This window comes from Aegilops tauschii, chromosome 6 (assembly GCF_002575655.3).
Source record: "Aegilops tauschii subsp. strangulata cultivar AL8/78 chromosome 6, Aet v6.0, whole genome shotgun sequence".
Lineage (NCBI taxonomy): Eukaryota > Viridiplantae > Streptophyta > Magnoliopsida > Poales > Poaceae > Aegilops > Aegilops tauschii.
The window spans coordinates 26,390,441-26,408,876 of NC_053040.3; the positions used below are offsets into that span (position 1 = coordinate 26,390,441).

Consider the following 18,436-nt stretch of genomic DNA (forward strand, 5'->3'; position numbering starts at 1 on the left):
AATCATCCTCGGGATCTCTAGCTCCTGGACTCCAGCATCTGGTTGCGACAACCAGGTATAGAAAGGGGAAAAGAGGGAGAAAAGCAACCGTGAGTACTCATCCAAAGTACTCGCAAGCAAGGCTACACTACATATGCATGGGTATATGTGTAAAGGACCATATCGGTGGACTGAACTGCAGAATGCCAGAATAAGAGGGGGATAGCTAATCCTGTAGAAGACTACGCTTCAGGAAGCCTCCATCTTGCAGCATGTAGAAGAGAGTAGATTGAAGTCCTCCAAGTAGCATCGTATAGCATAAACCTACCCGGTGATCCCCTCCTCGTCGCCCTGTTAGAGAGCGATCACCGGGTAATATCTGGCACTTGGAAGGGTGTATTTTATTAAGTATCCGGTTCTAGTTGTCATAAGGTCAAGGTACAACTCCGGGTCATCCTTACCGAGGGACACGGCTATTCGAATAGATAAACTTCCCTGCAGGGGTGCACCACATAACCCAACACGCTCGATCCCATTTGGCCGGACACACTTTTCTGGGTCATGCCCGGCCTCGTAAGATCAACACGTCGCAGCCCCACCTAGGCACAACAGAGAGGTCAGCACGCCAGTCTAAATCCTATGCGCGTAGGGGTCTGGGCCAATCGCCCATTGCACACCTGCACGTTGCGTACGCGGCCGGAAGCAGACCTGGTCTAGTGGCGTTCCAGTCCAATCCGGCGCGCGCCACTCAGTCGCTGACGTCATGAAGGCTTCGGCTGATACCACGACGCCGGGATACCCATAACTACTCCCGCGTAGATGGTTAGTGCGTATAGACCAAATGGCCAGACTCAGATCAAATACCAAGATCTCGTTAAGCGTGTTAAGTATCCGCGAACGCCGACTAGGGCCAGGCCCACCTCTCTCCTAGGTGGTCTCAACCTGCCCTGTCGCTCCGCCACAAAGTAACAGTCGGGGGCCGTCAGGAACCCATGGCCACCTCTACCGGGGTACTCCTCGAGCCGACCCGACTTTAGTCACCACATGTATCATGTATATAAAGTATATAGCATATACCCGTGATCACCTCCCGAAGTGATCACGGCCCAGTAGTATAGCATGGCAGACGGACAAGAGTGTAGGGCCACAGATGGAATACTAGCATCCTATACTAAGCATGTAGGATTGCAGCTAAAGGTAACAACAGTAGTAGCAAGGACAGACTATGCATCAGAATAGGATTAACGGAAAGCAGTAACATGCTACACTACTCTAATGCAAGCAGTATAGAGAAGAATAGGCGATATCTGGTGATCAAAGAGGGGCTTGCCTGGTTGCTCTGGCATGAAGGAGGGATCGTCAACACCGTAGTCGAACTGAGGGTCGCCGGCAGTCTCGGGGTCTACCGGAAAGAAGTAACGGAGGGGGAACACAATAATTAACAGAGCAATCAAAGCATCACAAAGCGTAACATGGCATTACGCGGTGCTAGAGGTGACCTCTCGTAGTAGTAGGTGCTACTGGCGAAGGGGGAAAACATCCGGGAAAGTATCCCCGGTGTTTTGCGTTTTCGGACAGATGAATCGGAGGAGAAAAGTTGCGTGTTCGCTATGCTAGGGATGTGTGGCGGACAAACGGGCTGCGTATCCAGATTCCTCTCGTCGTTTTGAGCAACTTTCATGTGCAAAGTATTTTCAACCGAGATACGGTTTATTTTATATTAATTTTAAAAGATTTAAATCAATTTTAGGATTTATTTATATTCCCAATTTAAATCAGTAAATACTTTTGTCACATAGTGCAGTGCCAGCCACAGTGTATTATAGGTGGGGTCAGGTCAAGGTCAATAGTCCAGTCAGGAGTTGACTGGGTCAATGTTGACTGGTCAAACCGGCTGGTGGGACCCAGCTGTCATAGAGTAGTGTAAATTAATAGTTTAATTAATTTAACAACATAGGTGGGGGGCCACATGCCACTGACTTATATATTTTTAAACAGGCTTTTATATGAAAAGGGACCACATGTCACTTTCAGTTATTCAACTAAACATTTTTATTAGGTTCTAATTAGGTGGTTAGGGGAATGGTTAAACCGGGCGGGCCCACATGTCAGTGGGTCAACCCACTGTTAGAACGTGTGTGCGCGCGTGCGTGCCCGTCGGTGAGTTCAGAGAACGGCGGCGCGAGCGGAGCTGGCGGCTCCAGTGACCAAAAGGGGCAGCCCCGGGTGCCAAATGGATAAGCGCGAGGCGCAGCGTCGAGACCTGCCTTCGTCTGTAGCTAGGAGCGGTTGAAACAGCGTCGGGGGCGATGAAAGGCGGCGACTACGGCGGAGCTAGCGACACAAGGCGTTGGAAGGCACGGGGAGGAGAGGGAAAAGGCCGTGGAGGGCCGGAGGCTCACAGCGGAAGCGGCAGGGTGCTCGATGGAGCCGGAGGATGATGGGGCCGAGCGGATCGACGACGAGGTTAGCGGCTGCGGCCGACGGTGTCGGAGGAGGGGGCGCCGGTCGACAAGGGGACTCCGGCGAGGGGTGCAAGGCGAGGGAGGTCGGATCCGCGACGGGGCCTCCGGGATCCGTCCCTCTCCGGCGAGGAGGCGGCTTGGGTGAGCGCGCACTGGCAGGCGCCGGCTGGGCGCGGCCAAGGGAGCCGCGGAGTAGCCGCGGCGCTAGTGACAGGGGCGTGTTGCAGGGGCGGCGGCCGGTGGTGATGCTTGCGGGCCAGCACGGGGGGCGCTGGCGGTGACGACGTGGGGAGGCTCGCCGGGCCGCCGGGAGCAGCGGCGGGCGGTCGGGTATGACGAGGTGTCGGCGGGGGAGGGCTCTGGCGCGACGGGGGTGGGCGTAGGAGATCGAGAGGGTGTGCGGGGGGGGGGGGGGGGGGGATCGTGCGGGAGGAGTGGGGGAGTGGTTGGCCCGATGTAGGTCACGGGGGGAGTGGGCATTAGCTGGGGCGCCGGCTGGGCCGGCCTGGCTTGCCCAGTGGCAAGCCGGGCCGAGGCCCAGCGGGGGGGGGGGGGTCTTTTCCTTTCTTTCTTTTTTCGTTTCCTTTTCTTCTTTTTATTTTTATTTGTCTGTTCTGTTTTATTTTAGATACACATTGTTTTTAGCTTAGAAAAAAATGATAACAACTCCTAAATTGATGTTTGAGGACCACCCACTGCCATAAATGTTTTACTCCGAAATAAATTAGTTTAGAATTTTATTAATCGAAAAAGGTATTCACTTAATTGTTTTGCTGCAGTTCTAATCACTTTAGAGTAATTAATTATTTTATAAAAATGTTGTTTCTCCACCAATACTATTGATGATTTAATTGTCACAATAAGAACATTTTAGTTTTGAGAATTGAAAACTTTTATTGTTTGACTTCAATTCAAATTTGAATTTGGATCGGTTCTGAACTAACACGAGATTAGCAACAGTAATCATGGTGACGTGGCATCATAGCAGAGGGTTACTGTAGCTTGGTTACCCGGGCGTCACAATTCTCCTCCACTACAAGAAATCTCGTCCCGAGATTTAAGAGGGGAGGTAAGGGGGAAGGGATTTGGTTACGAAATTCTAACGAGTCTTCTCGGTCTTAGTTACTCTTCTCGAAGAAGTTGATCCGTTACGTTGATGTCTTCATTTTTCCTGCTCAAGGTCATCATGATGAAGCTGGCATCCTTTCTTCGGGAACTCCATCGTACTTACGAAGGACAAGGGGTAACTTCGGAATAACAGACCTCTGAACGGTTGACTATCTGGTTGATAACATCGGGGAAGGTGGCGGAAAGTAACTCTCGAATGGAAATTTAAGACAATATCGAGAGCAAAGTAAGGAGGTATCGTGGGGAAGTTTCGAGCGGGCAGGCAATCGTTCGATGCCCGAAGGGTTCAGAGCAACGGGAATAAGTATTGTGTCTGATACCAAAATTGATGATCTCACGAATGGTGGCACGTGAATTACATACGAAGCCAAGCGTGAGGAATAACCTTGGGAACAGGGGTGTACAAGAGAGTCAGGTTTTGATCCTGTGGAACTGTGGGTTATGGGCCCACCATGTGGTTTTTTTATAGGAGCAGTGACATCTTGCACGGTCATGATAGCAATGCATGTCAGAGGGTAGCCTGTCAGTTATATGTCAGCAACATCGTCGGTACCAAGGGCGAGGGACGAAGAGAACCATTTTCCTGCTCGTTGAACGAGGCGGACCAATAGGCAAAGTTCTCATCCATCGGTGGTTACCAGAATGTCACCAACAATAGTAACAGGGTCTTACTGACAGAGTTGTACACCGAGGTGTTTACAAAAGCAGTGACTTATTACTGCTCAGATCATATAAATCACAAGAAAGGTTAACCCAAACAATGGAAAGGAAGATATGATTATCAGATTTAAACAGAACAATGGAAAGGAAAATTTGTTTAAACACATATTTCAAGGGTATATCCTTCCCAAGGTCAAGCAGAGCATGATATCCAGGACAGGATATAATGTAGAAAACTCTTTAGGTAAGGTGAGAGAAATTTCATGACATTACCCATACAACGGTGTTTGGATAATTGAGCGAGAAACATTTAGCATTGGGCTTCAAATGTTTTTATTGAAGATCGGAGTACCACAGACATGCTTCGAGATAGCATTTGACATGGTCATTAGGTAAGATCAGGCCATGGATACACAAAGGATCCATCAGGAACAACACATAGAATAAGTCTTTCAATTTCCTCATGGAAGAATGGTTAACCTTGCTAAAAAGGAAATTATAACAAAAGGTCCTCTGGCTAGGGGTGCTAAGCAAAGACACCAACTTACCGGGTTATGTAGAGACCAATGTTATAACTCTTGGAAATATGTCCCAACCATCATATCTGACTGAGATTCAGATCTGATTGGTGTCAGAATAACTCAGACTCAGGATGCCTGAGAAGAAAGGTGCAACACAAATTGTTGGGATGACACTGTAAGATTCTCGGGAAATGAACTATGAAAGCAAGTTCCGAAACAAGAGTTCATCATTAAACCAAGGAGAGGACAAGGAGGTGGCTGATGGGCTAAGGATAATTCATCGAGATTTCCAAAAGATGGATTTCCACAATTATGTGAACAAGGAGATAACATTCTTCAGGTCAAATGATATAATGATGTATGCTCGAGGAAAACATACACAATCAAACATTGATTGAAAGGTGCACCCGAAATATGGGCTTTGGTAGAAAGATCAATGTTAGAAGGGTGATACGATATCCAATACACAAAGAATGTAACTAACGTTCATTAACTTACAAGCAATAGGGTTGCTAGAAGTTTTGACTTCACACATCATAGTTAAATGGCTGGTATCCTGGTTAGAAACAACACGGGGACCAAAATATGAACGGAGATAGCGAGAAGTATTACTATCAAGAATTCTTAAGAGGTGGTGAAATTCTCACGACATTCTTGACATAAAAGATGGTAATACTCCAAGGTAAAGAACAAATGCTGGATAGCAAGGATCCTAAGGTATAACATGAAACACGAACAAGTTTGTGTTGGAGGGAAGGCAGTAAAGTGGCCGATGATAACACAAATCATCGAGGAAAAGGATGGTCTTTCTCATCATGAATTCAATTGATATTCTGGAAGACGTTAGAATGTTGACGATGATCACGACACATTTGTCGAGGGGTTTCAAGAAGATGTAATCGATCAGCGATGACATCAAGCCAAGGGAATGGTGAAGCAAAAGGTTATTATAACCATAGATAAGTTGCCATCTCATAATTCAGAGTTGTCTCTTAAGACGAACAAAATGATGCTGAAAGTTGATGTTATCTTGGAGGACTGTTGGAATTATGTCCCAGAGATGAAGGACATAGGTAGAATGGTCAAGCAGTCAGCCTGACGATGATGATGTAGTCAATCAGCTGGGAATGACATGATCGAGTACAAATCGTAAGCAATGAAGATTTCTAAGAGTTGTTGAATCGTAGTGTAGACTCAATCCAGTTTTCGGTGTCTTTGAGTGTTTAATAACTCAGAGCCCATGAAAAATTTGAATTAGTGAGAATGTAGTACTTGATGAAGAACTCATAAGAAGTTACGCAGTTCCGTGATAATCTCGAGATACCAGGCGGTAATACTCGACGACAGATCAAAGTAGAGGTTGGATAGGGGTATTGCTCTGCAGAAGACAAGTGCTTAAACTTGCACGAGAAATGGTTTTTAAAGGAGAACATGGTCGGAACCACGTCCACGGATACCAGATGAAATTATTACAAGGGGATAATTATTTTAAGAGAAGCTTCCATGATAAGGTATACATCGTGTCCATGGGCATGAACACAGGGTTCAAGGTCGACTCCCACTTGTTGAACACATAACCTTTCATTTACCTCTCGTATTTCGAAATGACATTAGTTGTTGAAAGTTTTTACCTGATGCAATACCAGATAAGTATGACCCGTGAAATCTTTCGGGTTCACACGGATTAGGGAAGGCGTAGGTTCAACCCATCAGGGCATCTTAGGAACATATACCACAAACTTCAGAGTAAATAATACCAGCTCGAAAGTAGAGCATGGTTCACAAAGCAGGGGATACAATTTACCAAAGGCATCATGTATCCGAGGAAAAGCTCACAAGCTTATTTAATATGAAGGACATTGTCGGATAAAAAAAATCCAACAGTGGATCGGGCGATCCACAACGGAGCTGATGTGAGTATCGGTACTCACTCAGAGGAAGTAAGAATGCAGAGGCATCAGATTCAAGAATCACCTGATTAGTTTGATGCTTAATTAGAAAGAAATTATGGTTTCCAAAACGAAGGATCAGAAGCAGACGCTCTGATCAATGATGGATAAGTTGAAAACACTTAGTTGGACAATCAATAAAGGTTTGAATTGCCGAGAACCAACTCATGTCAGGAATGACGTCTGAGTCGGAAAGATAATTTTTAAAAAGGATAACCTGATGACTGCATGCGTACGCACATATTGAATCAATAGGTTCAAAATGACTAAGACAAGGGATGTTAACGAGGACTACTAGTCATATGGAATTAACCATAATGTAAGCAGGCAAGAATTTCAAGAATAACAGGCTACACAGGATTTTTGAAAGATTGAATAGTATTTTGAAGACTTTTGTGAAACACACGAACAACTGAGGAGAAACAAATCCTTGTTATGTGTGAGGATTAATTTGTAGGTGTATTCCGACGAGAAGAAACTGCAAGGCAGTAGGCACAAAGGATTCTCGGAGCAATAGAGAGAATGCCGGGGTATCTTGTAATAACAAGATCAACGGGGAATGATTGTATGAATGACAAGTGTACGTGGTTATCCATCGGGTTTATTGATGGAAGGGAATTGCTAAAACGATGGCACAAAGTGTCGAGAGAGCATCGTAGAGTATCTTCGGAATCTCCTGGGGCAGCAGGCGATCATCTATAATAAGGGGCTCTCCGGGAGAAAGTATTTACGAGAACCTAGAGTTAGATTTAGTAAAATCATTTAACCCGAATAGAAGAGAGATCAGAGTCCCAGAGTATAGGTCGAGAAATAAAAGATCCTAATACCACCCAACGGCGATGTGGGCCCGTAAGCCACACAGCCATGTTAGTAAAAGTTTGGCAATTGACTAGACTAAACTTCGGCCAAGGAGTGTGGAAGGGGGATTCCTACAGGCAGTTGGCTCTGATACCAACTTGTGACGCCTCCGATTCGACCGTACACTAATCATGCACGCAATGTGTACGATCAAGATCAGGGACTCACGGGAAGATATCACAACACAACTCTAAAACATAAATAAGTCATACAAGCATCATAATACAAGCCAGGGGCCTCGAGGGCTCGAATACAAGTGCTCGATCATAGACGAGTCAGCGGAAGCAACAATATCTGAGTACAGACATAAGTTAAACAAGATTGCCTTAAGAAGGCTAGCACCAAATTAGCAACGATCGAAAAGGCAAGGCCTCCTGCCTGGGACCTCCTAACTACTCCTCGAAGCCGAACTCCATGTAGAAATCATCCTCGGGATCTCTAGCTCCTGGACTCCAGCATCTGGTTGCGACAACCAGGTATAGAAAGGGGAAAAGAGGGAGAAAAGCAACCGTGAGTACTCATCCAAAGTACTCGCAAGCAAGGAGCTACACTACATATGCATGGGTATATGTGTAAAGGACAATATCGGTGGACTGAACTGCAGAATGCCAGAATAAGAGGGGGGATAGCTAATCCTGTCGAAGACTACGCTTCAGGAAGCCTCCATCTTGCAGCATGTAGAAGAGAGTAGATTGAAGTCCTCCAAGTAGCATCGTATAGCATAAACCTACCCGGCGATCCCCTCCTCGTCGCCCTGTTAGAGAGCGATCACCGGGTTATATCTGGCACTTGGAAGGGTGTATTTTATTAAGTATCCGGTTCTAGTTGTCATAAGGTCAAGGTACAACTTCGGGTCGTCCTTTTACCGAGGGACACGGCTATTCGAATAGATAAACTTCCCTGCAGGGGTGCACCACATAACCCAACACGCTCGATCCAATTTGGCCGGACACACTTTTCTGGGTCATGCCCGGCCTCGTAAGATCAACACGTCGCAGCCCCACCTAGGCACAACAGAGAGGTCAGCACGCCGGTCTAAATCCTATGCGCGCAGGGGTCTGGGCCCATCACCCATTGCACACCTGCACGTTGCGTACGCGGCCGGAAGCAGACCTAGCCTAGTGGCGTTCCAGTCCAATCCGGCGCGCGCCACTCAGTCGCTGACGTCACGAAGGCTTCGGCTGATACCATGACTCTGGGATACCCATAACTACTCCCGCGTAGATGGTTAGTGCGTATAGACCAAATGGCCAGACTCAGATCAAATACCAAGATCTCGTTAAGCGTGTTAAGTATCCGCGAACGCTGACCAGGGCCAGGCCCACCTCTCTCCTAGGTGGTCTCAACCTGCCCTGTCGCTCCGCCACAAAGTAACAGTCGGGGGCCGTCAGGAACCCAGGCCCACCTCTACCGGGGTGGAGCCACCTGTCCTTTCAGCCCCCTCATCAGAATCACTTGCGGGTACTCCTCGAGCCGACCCAACTTTAGTCACCACACGTATCATGTATATAAAGTATATAGCATATACCCGTGATCACCTCCCGAAGTGATCACGGCCCAGTAGTATAGCATGGCAGACGGACAAGAGTGTAGGGCCACTGATGGAATACTAGCATCCTATACTAAGCATGTAGGATTGCAGCTAAAGGTAACAACAGTAGTAGCAAGGACAGGCTATGCATCAGAATAGGATTAACGGAAAGCAGTAACATGCCACACTACTCTAATGCAAGCAGTATAGAGAAGAATAGCCGATATCTGGTGATCAAAGGGGGGGCTTGCCTGGTTGCTCTGGCATGAAGGAGGTATCGTCAAGACCGTAGTCGAACTGAGGGTCGCCGGCAGTCTCGGGGTCTACCGGAAAGAAGTAACGGAGGGGGAACACAATAAATAACAGAGCAATCAAAGCATCACAAAGCGTAACATGGCATTACACGGTGCTAGAGGTGACCTCTCGTAGTAGTAGGTGCTACTGGCGAAGGGGGAAGACATCCGGGAAAGTATCCCCGGTGTTTCGCGTTTTCGAACAGATGAACCGGAGGGGAAAAGTTGCGTGTTCGCTATGCTAGGGATGTGTGGCGGACAAACGGGTTGCGTATCCGGATTCCTCTCGTCGTTCTGAGCAACTTTCATGTGCAAAGTATTTTCAACCGAGATACGGTTTCTATATATATTTTTTAAAAAATTTAAATCAATTTTAGGATTTATTTACATTCCCAATTTAAATCAGTAAATAATTTTGTCACATAGTGCAGTGCCAGCCACAGTGTATTATAGGTGGGGTCAGGTCAAGGTCAATAGTCCAGTCAGCAGTTGACTGGTCAAACCGGCTGGTGGGACCCAGCTGTCATAGAGTAGTGTAAATTAATAGTTTAATTAATTTAACAGCTTAGGTGGGGGGTGCACATGCCACTGACTTAGATATTTTTAAACAGGCTTTTATATGAAGAGGGACCACATGTCATTTTCAGTTATTCAACTAAACATTTTTATTAGGTTCTAATTAGGTGGTTAGGGAATGGTTAAACCGGGCGGGCCCACATGTCAGTGGGTCAACCCACTGTTAGAACGTGTGTGCGCGCGTGCGTGCCCGTCGGTGAGTTCAGAGAACGGCGGCGCGAGCGGAGCTGGCGGCTCCAGTGACCAAAAGGGGCAGCCCCGGGTGCCAAATGGATAAGCGCGAGGTGCAGCGTCGAGACCTGCCTTCGTCTGTAGCTAGGAGCGGTTGAAACAGTGTCGGGGGCGATGGAAGGCGGCGACTACGGCGGAGCTAGCGACACACGGCGTTAGAGGGCACGGGGAGGAGAGGGAAAAGGCCGTGGAGGGCCGGAGGCTCACAGCGGAAGCGGCAGGGTGCTCGATGGAGCCGGAGGATGATGGGGCCGAGCGGATCGACGACGAGGTTAGCGGCTGCGGCCGACGGTGTCGGAGGAGGGGGCGCCGGTCGACGAGGGGACTCCGGCGAGGGGAGCAAGGCGAGGGAGGTCGGATCCGCGACAGGCCTCCGGGATCCGTCCCTCTCCGGCGAGGAGGCGGCTTGGGTGAGCGCGTGCTGGCAGGCGCCGGCTGGGCGCGGCCAAGGGAGCCGCGGAGTAGGCGCGGCGCTAGCGACAGGGGCGTGTTGCAGGGGCGGCGGCCGGTGGTGATGCTTGCGGGCCAGCACGGGGGGCACTGGCGGTGACGACGTGGGGAGGCTCGCCGGGCCGCCGGGAGCAGCGGCGGGCGGTCGGGTACGACGAGGTGTCAGCGGGGGAGGGCTCTGGCGTGACGGGGGTGGGTGTAGGAGATCGAGAGGGAGTGCGGGGGGGGGGGGGGGGGTCGTGCGGGAGGAGTGGGGGAGTGGTTGACCCGATCTAGGTCACGGGGGGAGTGGGCATTAGCTGGGGCGCCGGCTGGGCCGGCCTGGCTTGCCCAGTGGCAATCTGGGCCGAGGCCCAGCGGGGGGGGGGGTCTTTTCCTTTCTTTCTTTTTTCGTTTCCTTTTATTCTTTTTATTTTTATTTTTCTGTTCTGTTTTATTTTAGATACACATTGTTTTTAGCTTAGAAAAAAATGATAACAACTCCTAAATTGATGTTTGAGAACCACCCACTGCCATAAATGTTTTCCTCCGAAATAAATTAGTTTAGAATTTTATTAATCAAAAAAGGTATTCACTTAATTGTTTTGCTGCAGTTCTAATCACTTTAGAGTAATTAATTATTTTATAAAAATGTTGTTTCTCCACCAATACTATTGATGATTTAATTGTCACAATAAGAACATTTTAGTTTTGAGAATTGAAAACTTTTATTGTTTGACTTCAATTCAAATTTGAATTTGGATCGGTTCTGAACTAACACGAGATTAGCAACAGTAATCATGGTGACGTGGCATCATAGCAGAGGGTTACTGTAGCTTAATTACCCGGGCGTCACAATGGACATGCAACTGGGAGAGAAAAAAGATTAAGCCCAGTTGCAAGTCTTGCTTGGACATATAACTGGGAAAGGAAAAAGACTCAATCCTAGATTGAGCCAAGTTGTGAGTCAATGATGGACTTGCAACGGTGACAAAAAAAATCTAGGCCTAGTTGCAAGTTAAGGTAGGACTTGCAATTGGGAAAAAAATTCAAGCCTAGTTATAAGTTGATGGTGGACTTGCAACTGAGACAGGAAAAAAAAAGTCAGACCTCACATGTGTTTGGGAATCGACATACCATCCCCAAAAAAACTGACAAGGCTTACGAATTTAAAAACAAGCAGGAAAAACAAAGGAGGCTCCTCTGATTCTAAAGGGTGCATAGACTAGTAGAGGAAAAAAAAAGAACTCAACCCACGTATAATAAACAAAACAGAGACTTGGCCCATATATCCAAAGAAAATGGCCAAACAAAATTTGCACCGATCAAAACAGCTAGCACGAAGTTTTGAGATCTAGATTTTGAGGTCCATAGCTTAGATGAGACATAACTAGATCTCGTCTAGATAAGAATTAGCAAATCCTTAATAAGAACGTAAGGTTCCTGTTTCATCATTTCCTTCGGCTAACCTCTTTATGTACGTTTCGTGCCCCTCCTTCTTTCTGATTTGTTCCTCCCATCTCTAATTTTCCTCCTATATGTTTTCCAGAAAAACCGAGTTAACCATCCAAACTTACCAAAGTAAAATAAAGTTTTCTTTGGTAAGCAAATAAGTTCTTCTCAAATAAGTACTTGACGACAAGATGGCAGATAGATCATAGTGATTTATTTTCTTTCCTAAGTTAATAAGTCCTTACCAAGTACTCCCTCCGTCCTCGAATAAGTGGGCGTTTAAAATTCAAAAATTATCCACAAACGAATATACTTCTATCTTCTCAATGCGCTTTAAATTAAAAAAATGCTTATCTTTTATCACACGAGAATCAAAACCAATAACATTCAACACAGTCTCCTCACTTTGTACATGTATTAAGCTCATTTAAGGTGGGGTAATTAAAGAGGAGAGAGATAGTGGTTTGCACCTTCCCAATGCATATTCCACTGCACTGCGTAATCTATCTTAAAATTTCAAGATGACCACTTATTTGAAGAACTCGTCGTCAGAAACTTGACTGTGAAAACGGAACTTGATTTTGATGCTTGAATTAAAAGTTATGGCTTTTACAACTTTTTAAACCCTAAATAAATGCACATGGGAGATGATCTAGGCTGATTCAATCGGTAGCCACGTGCGCTACGGGATATGACCAAACAATTTCCTTTTCTACACTGGACAGCTGGACATAATGACATGCACTTACTATATACGGCAATGTGCTCAAATCAACAAACGAGCGCAGCGGCGCTCCCTAGCCTCGTCCATTAAACTTTGACTCAATCTAGATTGTTAGACTCTATCGGAGGTGGACCCAAAAAGTCCGCCACGGATAAGTCATGTTTGAGGTGGATCGTTTTTTACAAGAGTTTCGGCCATCCTCGTTTTTTTTAATGTGAACTTGTTGCAACTCTATTAAGAAACAGAATCAAACTCCAAGGTTACCACCGAGCTAATGCACGCTGGTGCTACTTGGAACCACGTTTTACAAAGTTCATATTTGGTACCTTCCCTAGGTAACTCATGTCCAAGTTGCACCCACCCTACTCTGAAATCCTGAAAAGGATTATATATATCACGTCCTTCACCTCTTCGACTAGCTGCCCTGTGTTGTAGAGATCCTTTCCTTCATCGTTAATCTTCTAGACCTTTGTTTGAGAGTCAGACTCCAGCAGAAGCTTTACGTCATCCGTTTCTTTGGCAAGCTGCACTGCCCGCCTGCATGCGAGCAATTCAGCCATCTCTGGAAAAAATGGTACGCTCCCGCCAAGAATGTGCCATGATAGACACACAAGACCACAGGGACCTGCGCCTTCGACAACGCTCCATCGGCGTTTGCCTTCGTCCACCCCTCCTCCGGCTTTCTCCATGGCACCGCCATCTGCTTTGCCCTACGGAGGAGTTGGTCCGTCTTTAATCGATTGCCATTCATCCACTAGTTTAAGGATCCTATCCGTAATGGTAGTTGGATCCTCCATCTTCAGTGTGTCCCTAGCATTATTCCTTACAAGCCATATCTCGTATAAACCTCTCAGTACTAGTACTTTCTGGTTTCTGCTACAAGCATCAAGTCGTTGGGATCGTTGGAAATTAAAGACACAGTTTTTTTTAGAGTAACAACATTTTTGTGCTGGAGAGGGAGAAGGTCATGACCTTTTAACCTTTCTCTCGGACGACACCACTTCTTTAAGTTTCAACTGCTGAAACTTGGTAGGAGGGAACGACATAATCACAATTTCAGACACTGAAACATAAAGCTTGGTGTGCCCTCGTCGGGAATAGAAACCTCTTTTTACCGGTTCCGGTATGTGCCGGTGAAACATCCACGGTCGGTTTGCTTTCAGATTTGTGCATTGGTCTCATCATCACATAAGTATATGCATGTATTCAGAATAAACTCATCTGTCCTTCAAAGGTATGGGTGGGTCATACAAAAGTACATGTGCATGCATGCACAGAATAAACTCATCCTTTCTCCAATATCTCAACAAATCCCTACATTTTTTTCTTTGACAGTTTCAATCAATCATACTTTTAAACTCTAATTTTGTTTTAGATTTTTTATATACTCATGCCAAGACCTTTTGAACAAGAGCAATTTTAGCTACATTTAAAACATGTTTAAATTTCACCGCTTCAATACACTTATTTCACTCAATCTTTTTTCACCGTGTTTGTCAAATTGCTTATTCCAGTAAGTGCCAATTGGTGAAACAGGTTTATCTGAAATATGTGGAATTTGCTGTCTATGTGAAATTGATTATTTTCAAGTATTTTAAACCAGTATGTTTCAATTATATGAAACATATTTTACTAGTTTAGTCAAGTTGCTTATTTCCAGTCCGTAAAAATATATAAACCATTTTATTTCAAAATATATGAAATGGATTCTTTCAACGAGTGAATTTGGTTATTTTCAAGTATATGGAAGTTTTTTTTTCAAATATATGTTACATATTTCAGTTTGTTTGTCAACTAGATACGTGTTTCACACATTTCAAGAAACAACTTGTTTCAAATATTTCAGTTAATTCAAAAATCTAATTTCACTCATTTCATATATTTCTATTACTTCAGGGGGATTGAAAAATGTCTTTTTTAATACAAAACGAATGAAACTTAATTTATCAAAACAAGTGAAGTTTGCTTTTGAAACAAGAAAAATATGTATTTTGAAATGAGTGGAATTGTTTTGAAAATGGGTGAAATCTGTGTTTTAAAATCTGTGAACCCAGGGTATAAAAATGTGTAAAATTATTTTGTTTTAAATGAGTGAAATCATTAATTAGTGAAATATGCATATTAAAATAAGTGAAACTAGTGTTTAAGAACGACTGAAATTTGTTCTTTCAAATAAGTGAAATCATTTTTTTTAAATTAGTGAAATTCTTTTTGAATATTAGTGAAATATGAATTTTAAAATAAGTAAATCCAGTGTTAAAGAATAAGTGAAATTAGTATTTTTAACGAGTGAAATCATTTTTTTAATTAGTGAAACAGCCCAATCACTTTTATGAAATACAGAAACAATCTTATATTTTTTGAAGGTGATTTGAAAGATGAAATTTATAAAATACAAAGTTGTCCAAATATATCCTAGATTGATCATGTTTTGAAGGTCTTGTCAGCAAGAATTGTAATATATATAAAAAATTCGAAAATGGACATTTGATTCAAAAGATATCAATCATTCAAAATATGAGAATGAATATTAATCAGATGTATGGGATAGAGAGTGCATGCATGCACGGTTATTTTTCTCCTCTGTAAAAGGCTGACACCCAGTAGGTATGTGTAATTTCTGTCAGGCTGTGTCAGTAGTATTCATGGCGTATACAGCGAGAAGTGATTTACGTCGTCATACCACACGAATCTTTATGAAATGCATGTGTGGTAGGATTTCCAACCGGGGGTGCCGGTTCCGGTAAATTTACTTTTTTGCCGTAAGGAATCCAATAACTTTGTGAATTTCGAGGAAAATCTGGCGGGCGGGCAAGTTTCAACTACTAAAACTTGATATGAAATTTCATAAATTTAACAAGTTTCAACTAAACCCTAAATCCCTAAAAGCATATGAATATTTTTAACATAGTACAGATGTAGACGCTCATACATATGCATACACACTCACCCCTATGAACACACGCACGCACACCCTACTCCTATGAGCACCTCCGAGAAACTGGATCTACATGTCATCTTGAGATTGACGAAGTTACCATAGGTGCATCTGTAGTTGACGGGTACATTTCTCCTGTTGAACGAATATTGCCGGAAAGCCAGAAATAAATTCAGCAAAATGCGAACATTAGTGTGAAGTCTAAGACTTGAACCCTGATGGGTTGGTTCCACTATGCAGAACCCAAGCATCTGAGCTAGGCCAGTTCTCAAAAGCATATGAAACTTCATTATTATTTTTTATTAGAAGTTGAAAAGATGTATTTAAGATTGGTCTTGTTCAAAAGTTCTCGTGGTGCCGAAGCTCGCATATGCGAACGAAACTTAATTTGGATAGAGTAGATTTGTAAGAAATGAAAAAGGCACGAGAGATGGGGTGGATGGAGAATACACCTCTGGCGAAAGCTGACAAATGCATATATGTATGGACTAGAGATTATAGTAATAAAATCCGTAAGGTTAACAAATGTATGGATCTTAAAGCAATCGGACGGCCAGACACGACTCACGGGTGCATGCCCCCACACCATGGTGCTCCTGCGAATGTCCGCATCTTTATCCATGTAATTAGCGGCGGCCAAGGGGACAACCTAGGATTTGGTACTGATGAAGGGATGGAGATGGGGTTGGTGGCTGGAGCGCAGGTGGACGGAGAGCCAGTAGATGAATCTTCAGTAGATTGCATTATGGGTTTGTGGGTACGGCATCTGGTGGTCTAGAGTCGAGAGGAGTCCTTTCATGCGGTCATTCAGTAGATAAGCAACGCATCTGGGCTCGTGCTCAAAATGGCGCTTCCGCCTCATCTCCTCCTCTTATTTCTGTAGCCGCGCGCCCTGATGCCACCCTCCGCGATCTCTCGCAATCGCATGCACCACCGCTGAGTGCATATTTCGTTTTTTTTTTCTGAAAAGAAAAACGATGCCGAATGCATCATGTTTCACATGGCCTCGCCGGGGTGCGGAGGAATCCCGCCCCCGCTGGGGCGACTGCTCTCTCCATGGCCTCAACATTAAGGTCGCCGGGTCGGTGCCGGACATGGGTGCTCTCCCCGGAGGCGGCTCCAGGCCAATTACAATCCCTCCATATTTCTGGGGTGAGGGTCCGGTGGCCCAGTTGGCGAGGCGGTTTGGCTGGAAGGTGAAGCCGAGGAAAGGTGGTGGCTTCCCCGTGCATGCGGGCTACTCGGAGGCGAGGGCCTTGGTCGGCAAGGGAGCCGTGGCGGATCTGCGAAGGCTGTCTCGCCAGGCGGAAGACATGGTGGCGGAGGTGTTTGCGAAGGCTATCAAGGACGAGCGGTTCGGAGAGGAAGCGGCGGAGGTGCCAGAACCGGCGCGGCGCAGGGTGGCACCGACGTCGTCGACGTGGGCTGCGACCTGCTCAACTCCGAGGTCATGAACTCGTTCCTCAACGTGGCCGACATCGCCACCTCGGGCATCGTGAGCGAGCCCGCGCTGCGGGCAATCTACGACGCCTATGCCGCCACGGTCGCGCAGATGCTCACCCAAAGGTGGCACGAGCCCGTGGCCAGGATGGCCGCCGCGCTGTACACGTGGCACATTCAAAACGACCGGCACATGTTCCTCCGTCGTGCTCTCCTTGGATGGCCCAAGGCCCGCAAGTCGCCGGCGCGGCCCCAGCGCGAGGCAGACTTCAACGAGGTCTTCGACGCCGACTTCCACACCACCGGCTTCAGCAGGCACCTCGACCCCGAGTACGCCTGCGACGGCGGCGAGGAGACCTGCAACCACGTCCGCCGCTTCCTCGATCGCCAGGATGAGGACCTGCTCGGCGCCTTCTGGTCGTCTCTCGTCACCAGCCCGCTCGAGTACGTCCGGCAGGGCGAGGTGGATGAGCAGCGCGAGTACCACCTCGTCGAATCCTCGCGCCTGCAAATGGCCCAGCTCTTCTCCAAGGGCCTCGTCGTCGAAATGGTCTGGCTGATCAACCATGCGAACCACCACACCTGGCAGGTGAACTACCTGTTCGAGGCCGCCATGTTTGGCAGCATCCTGGACGGCGGAGCATTGATAGGGAAGCTCGACCGGGCAGAGGGCGAGGAAGAGCAAGACCGAAAGATCGAGTAAGAAGGAAGGTTGGAAAGAGGAAGAGTATTTATATATTTTATAATTATAATATACCTCAATATAGTTACCTTTTCTTATACTAGCCTTGCTAATCGTGGGTTTTAATACAGAGTAAAAATCGCAAATGCTCACATGCACGCATATGCACTCATCTCTATAAGTGCACACCCCCCTCAGCGGGGTGGCCCCTCACCTTTTTCTGGCCAATTAAAACATGCCAACTAACCCACTCCGTCGATCCCGTAAAAGAATGTCCGTGCGTGTAGCATTGCTCCAAACACATGCCCTATTTCCTATGAGCATCTTCAAGATACAGGCAACATAAAATCCTGAGATTGACGAAGTCACATAGACACCTCATATAGTCGATGAAAATGTCTCTTCCTACTCAACAAACATCACCAACAAGTCTAAAATAAATACAAAAGAATACGAACACCGGTGGCAAATCTAGGACTTAAATCCTCATGGGCTAGTTTGGAAACTTCACCATCTGGGCAGATGGCCAATGTTAAAGTGATTACTAATAATATTAATTACTAACATATATACAAGGATA

The 18,436-nt window shown here is 46.0% G+C and overlaps 1 protein-coding gene across 1 annotated transcript; it reads left to right on the top strand.

The window, feature by feature from the left end:
• The first annotated feature begins 16,711 nt into the window (after positions 1-16,711).
• On the top strand, positions 16,712-17,877 carry LOC109754053 (uncharacterized). Its single transcript, XM_020312980.3, has 2 exons — positions 16,712-17,059; positions 17,134-17,877. Exons 1-2 carry the CDS (start codon positions 16,712-16,714, stop codon positions 17,875-17,877), a joined length of 1,092 nt encoding a protein of 363 aa, XP_020168569.3.
• The last annotated feature ends 559 nt before the right edge of the window (positions 17,878-18,436 follow it).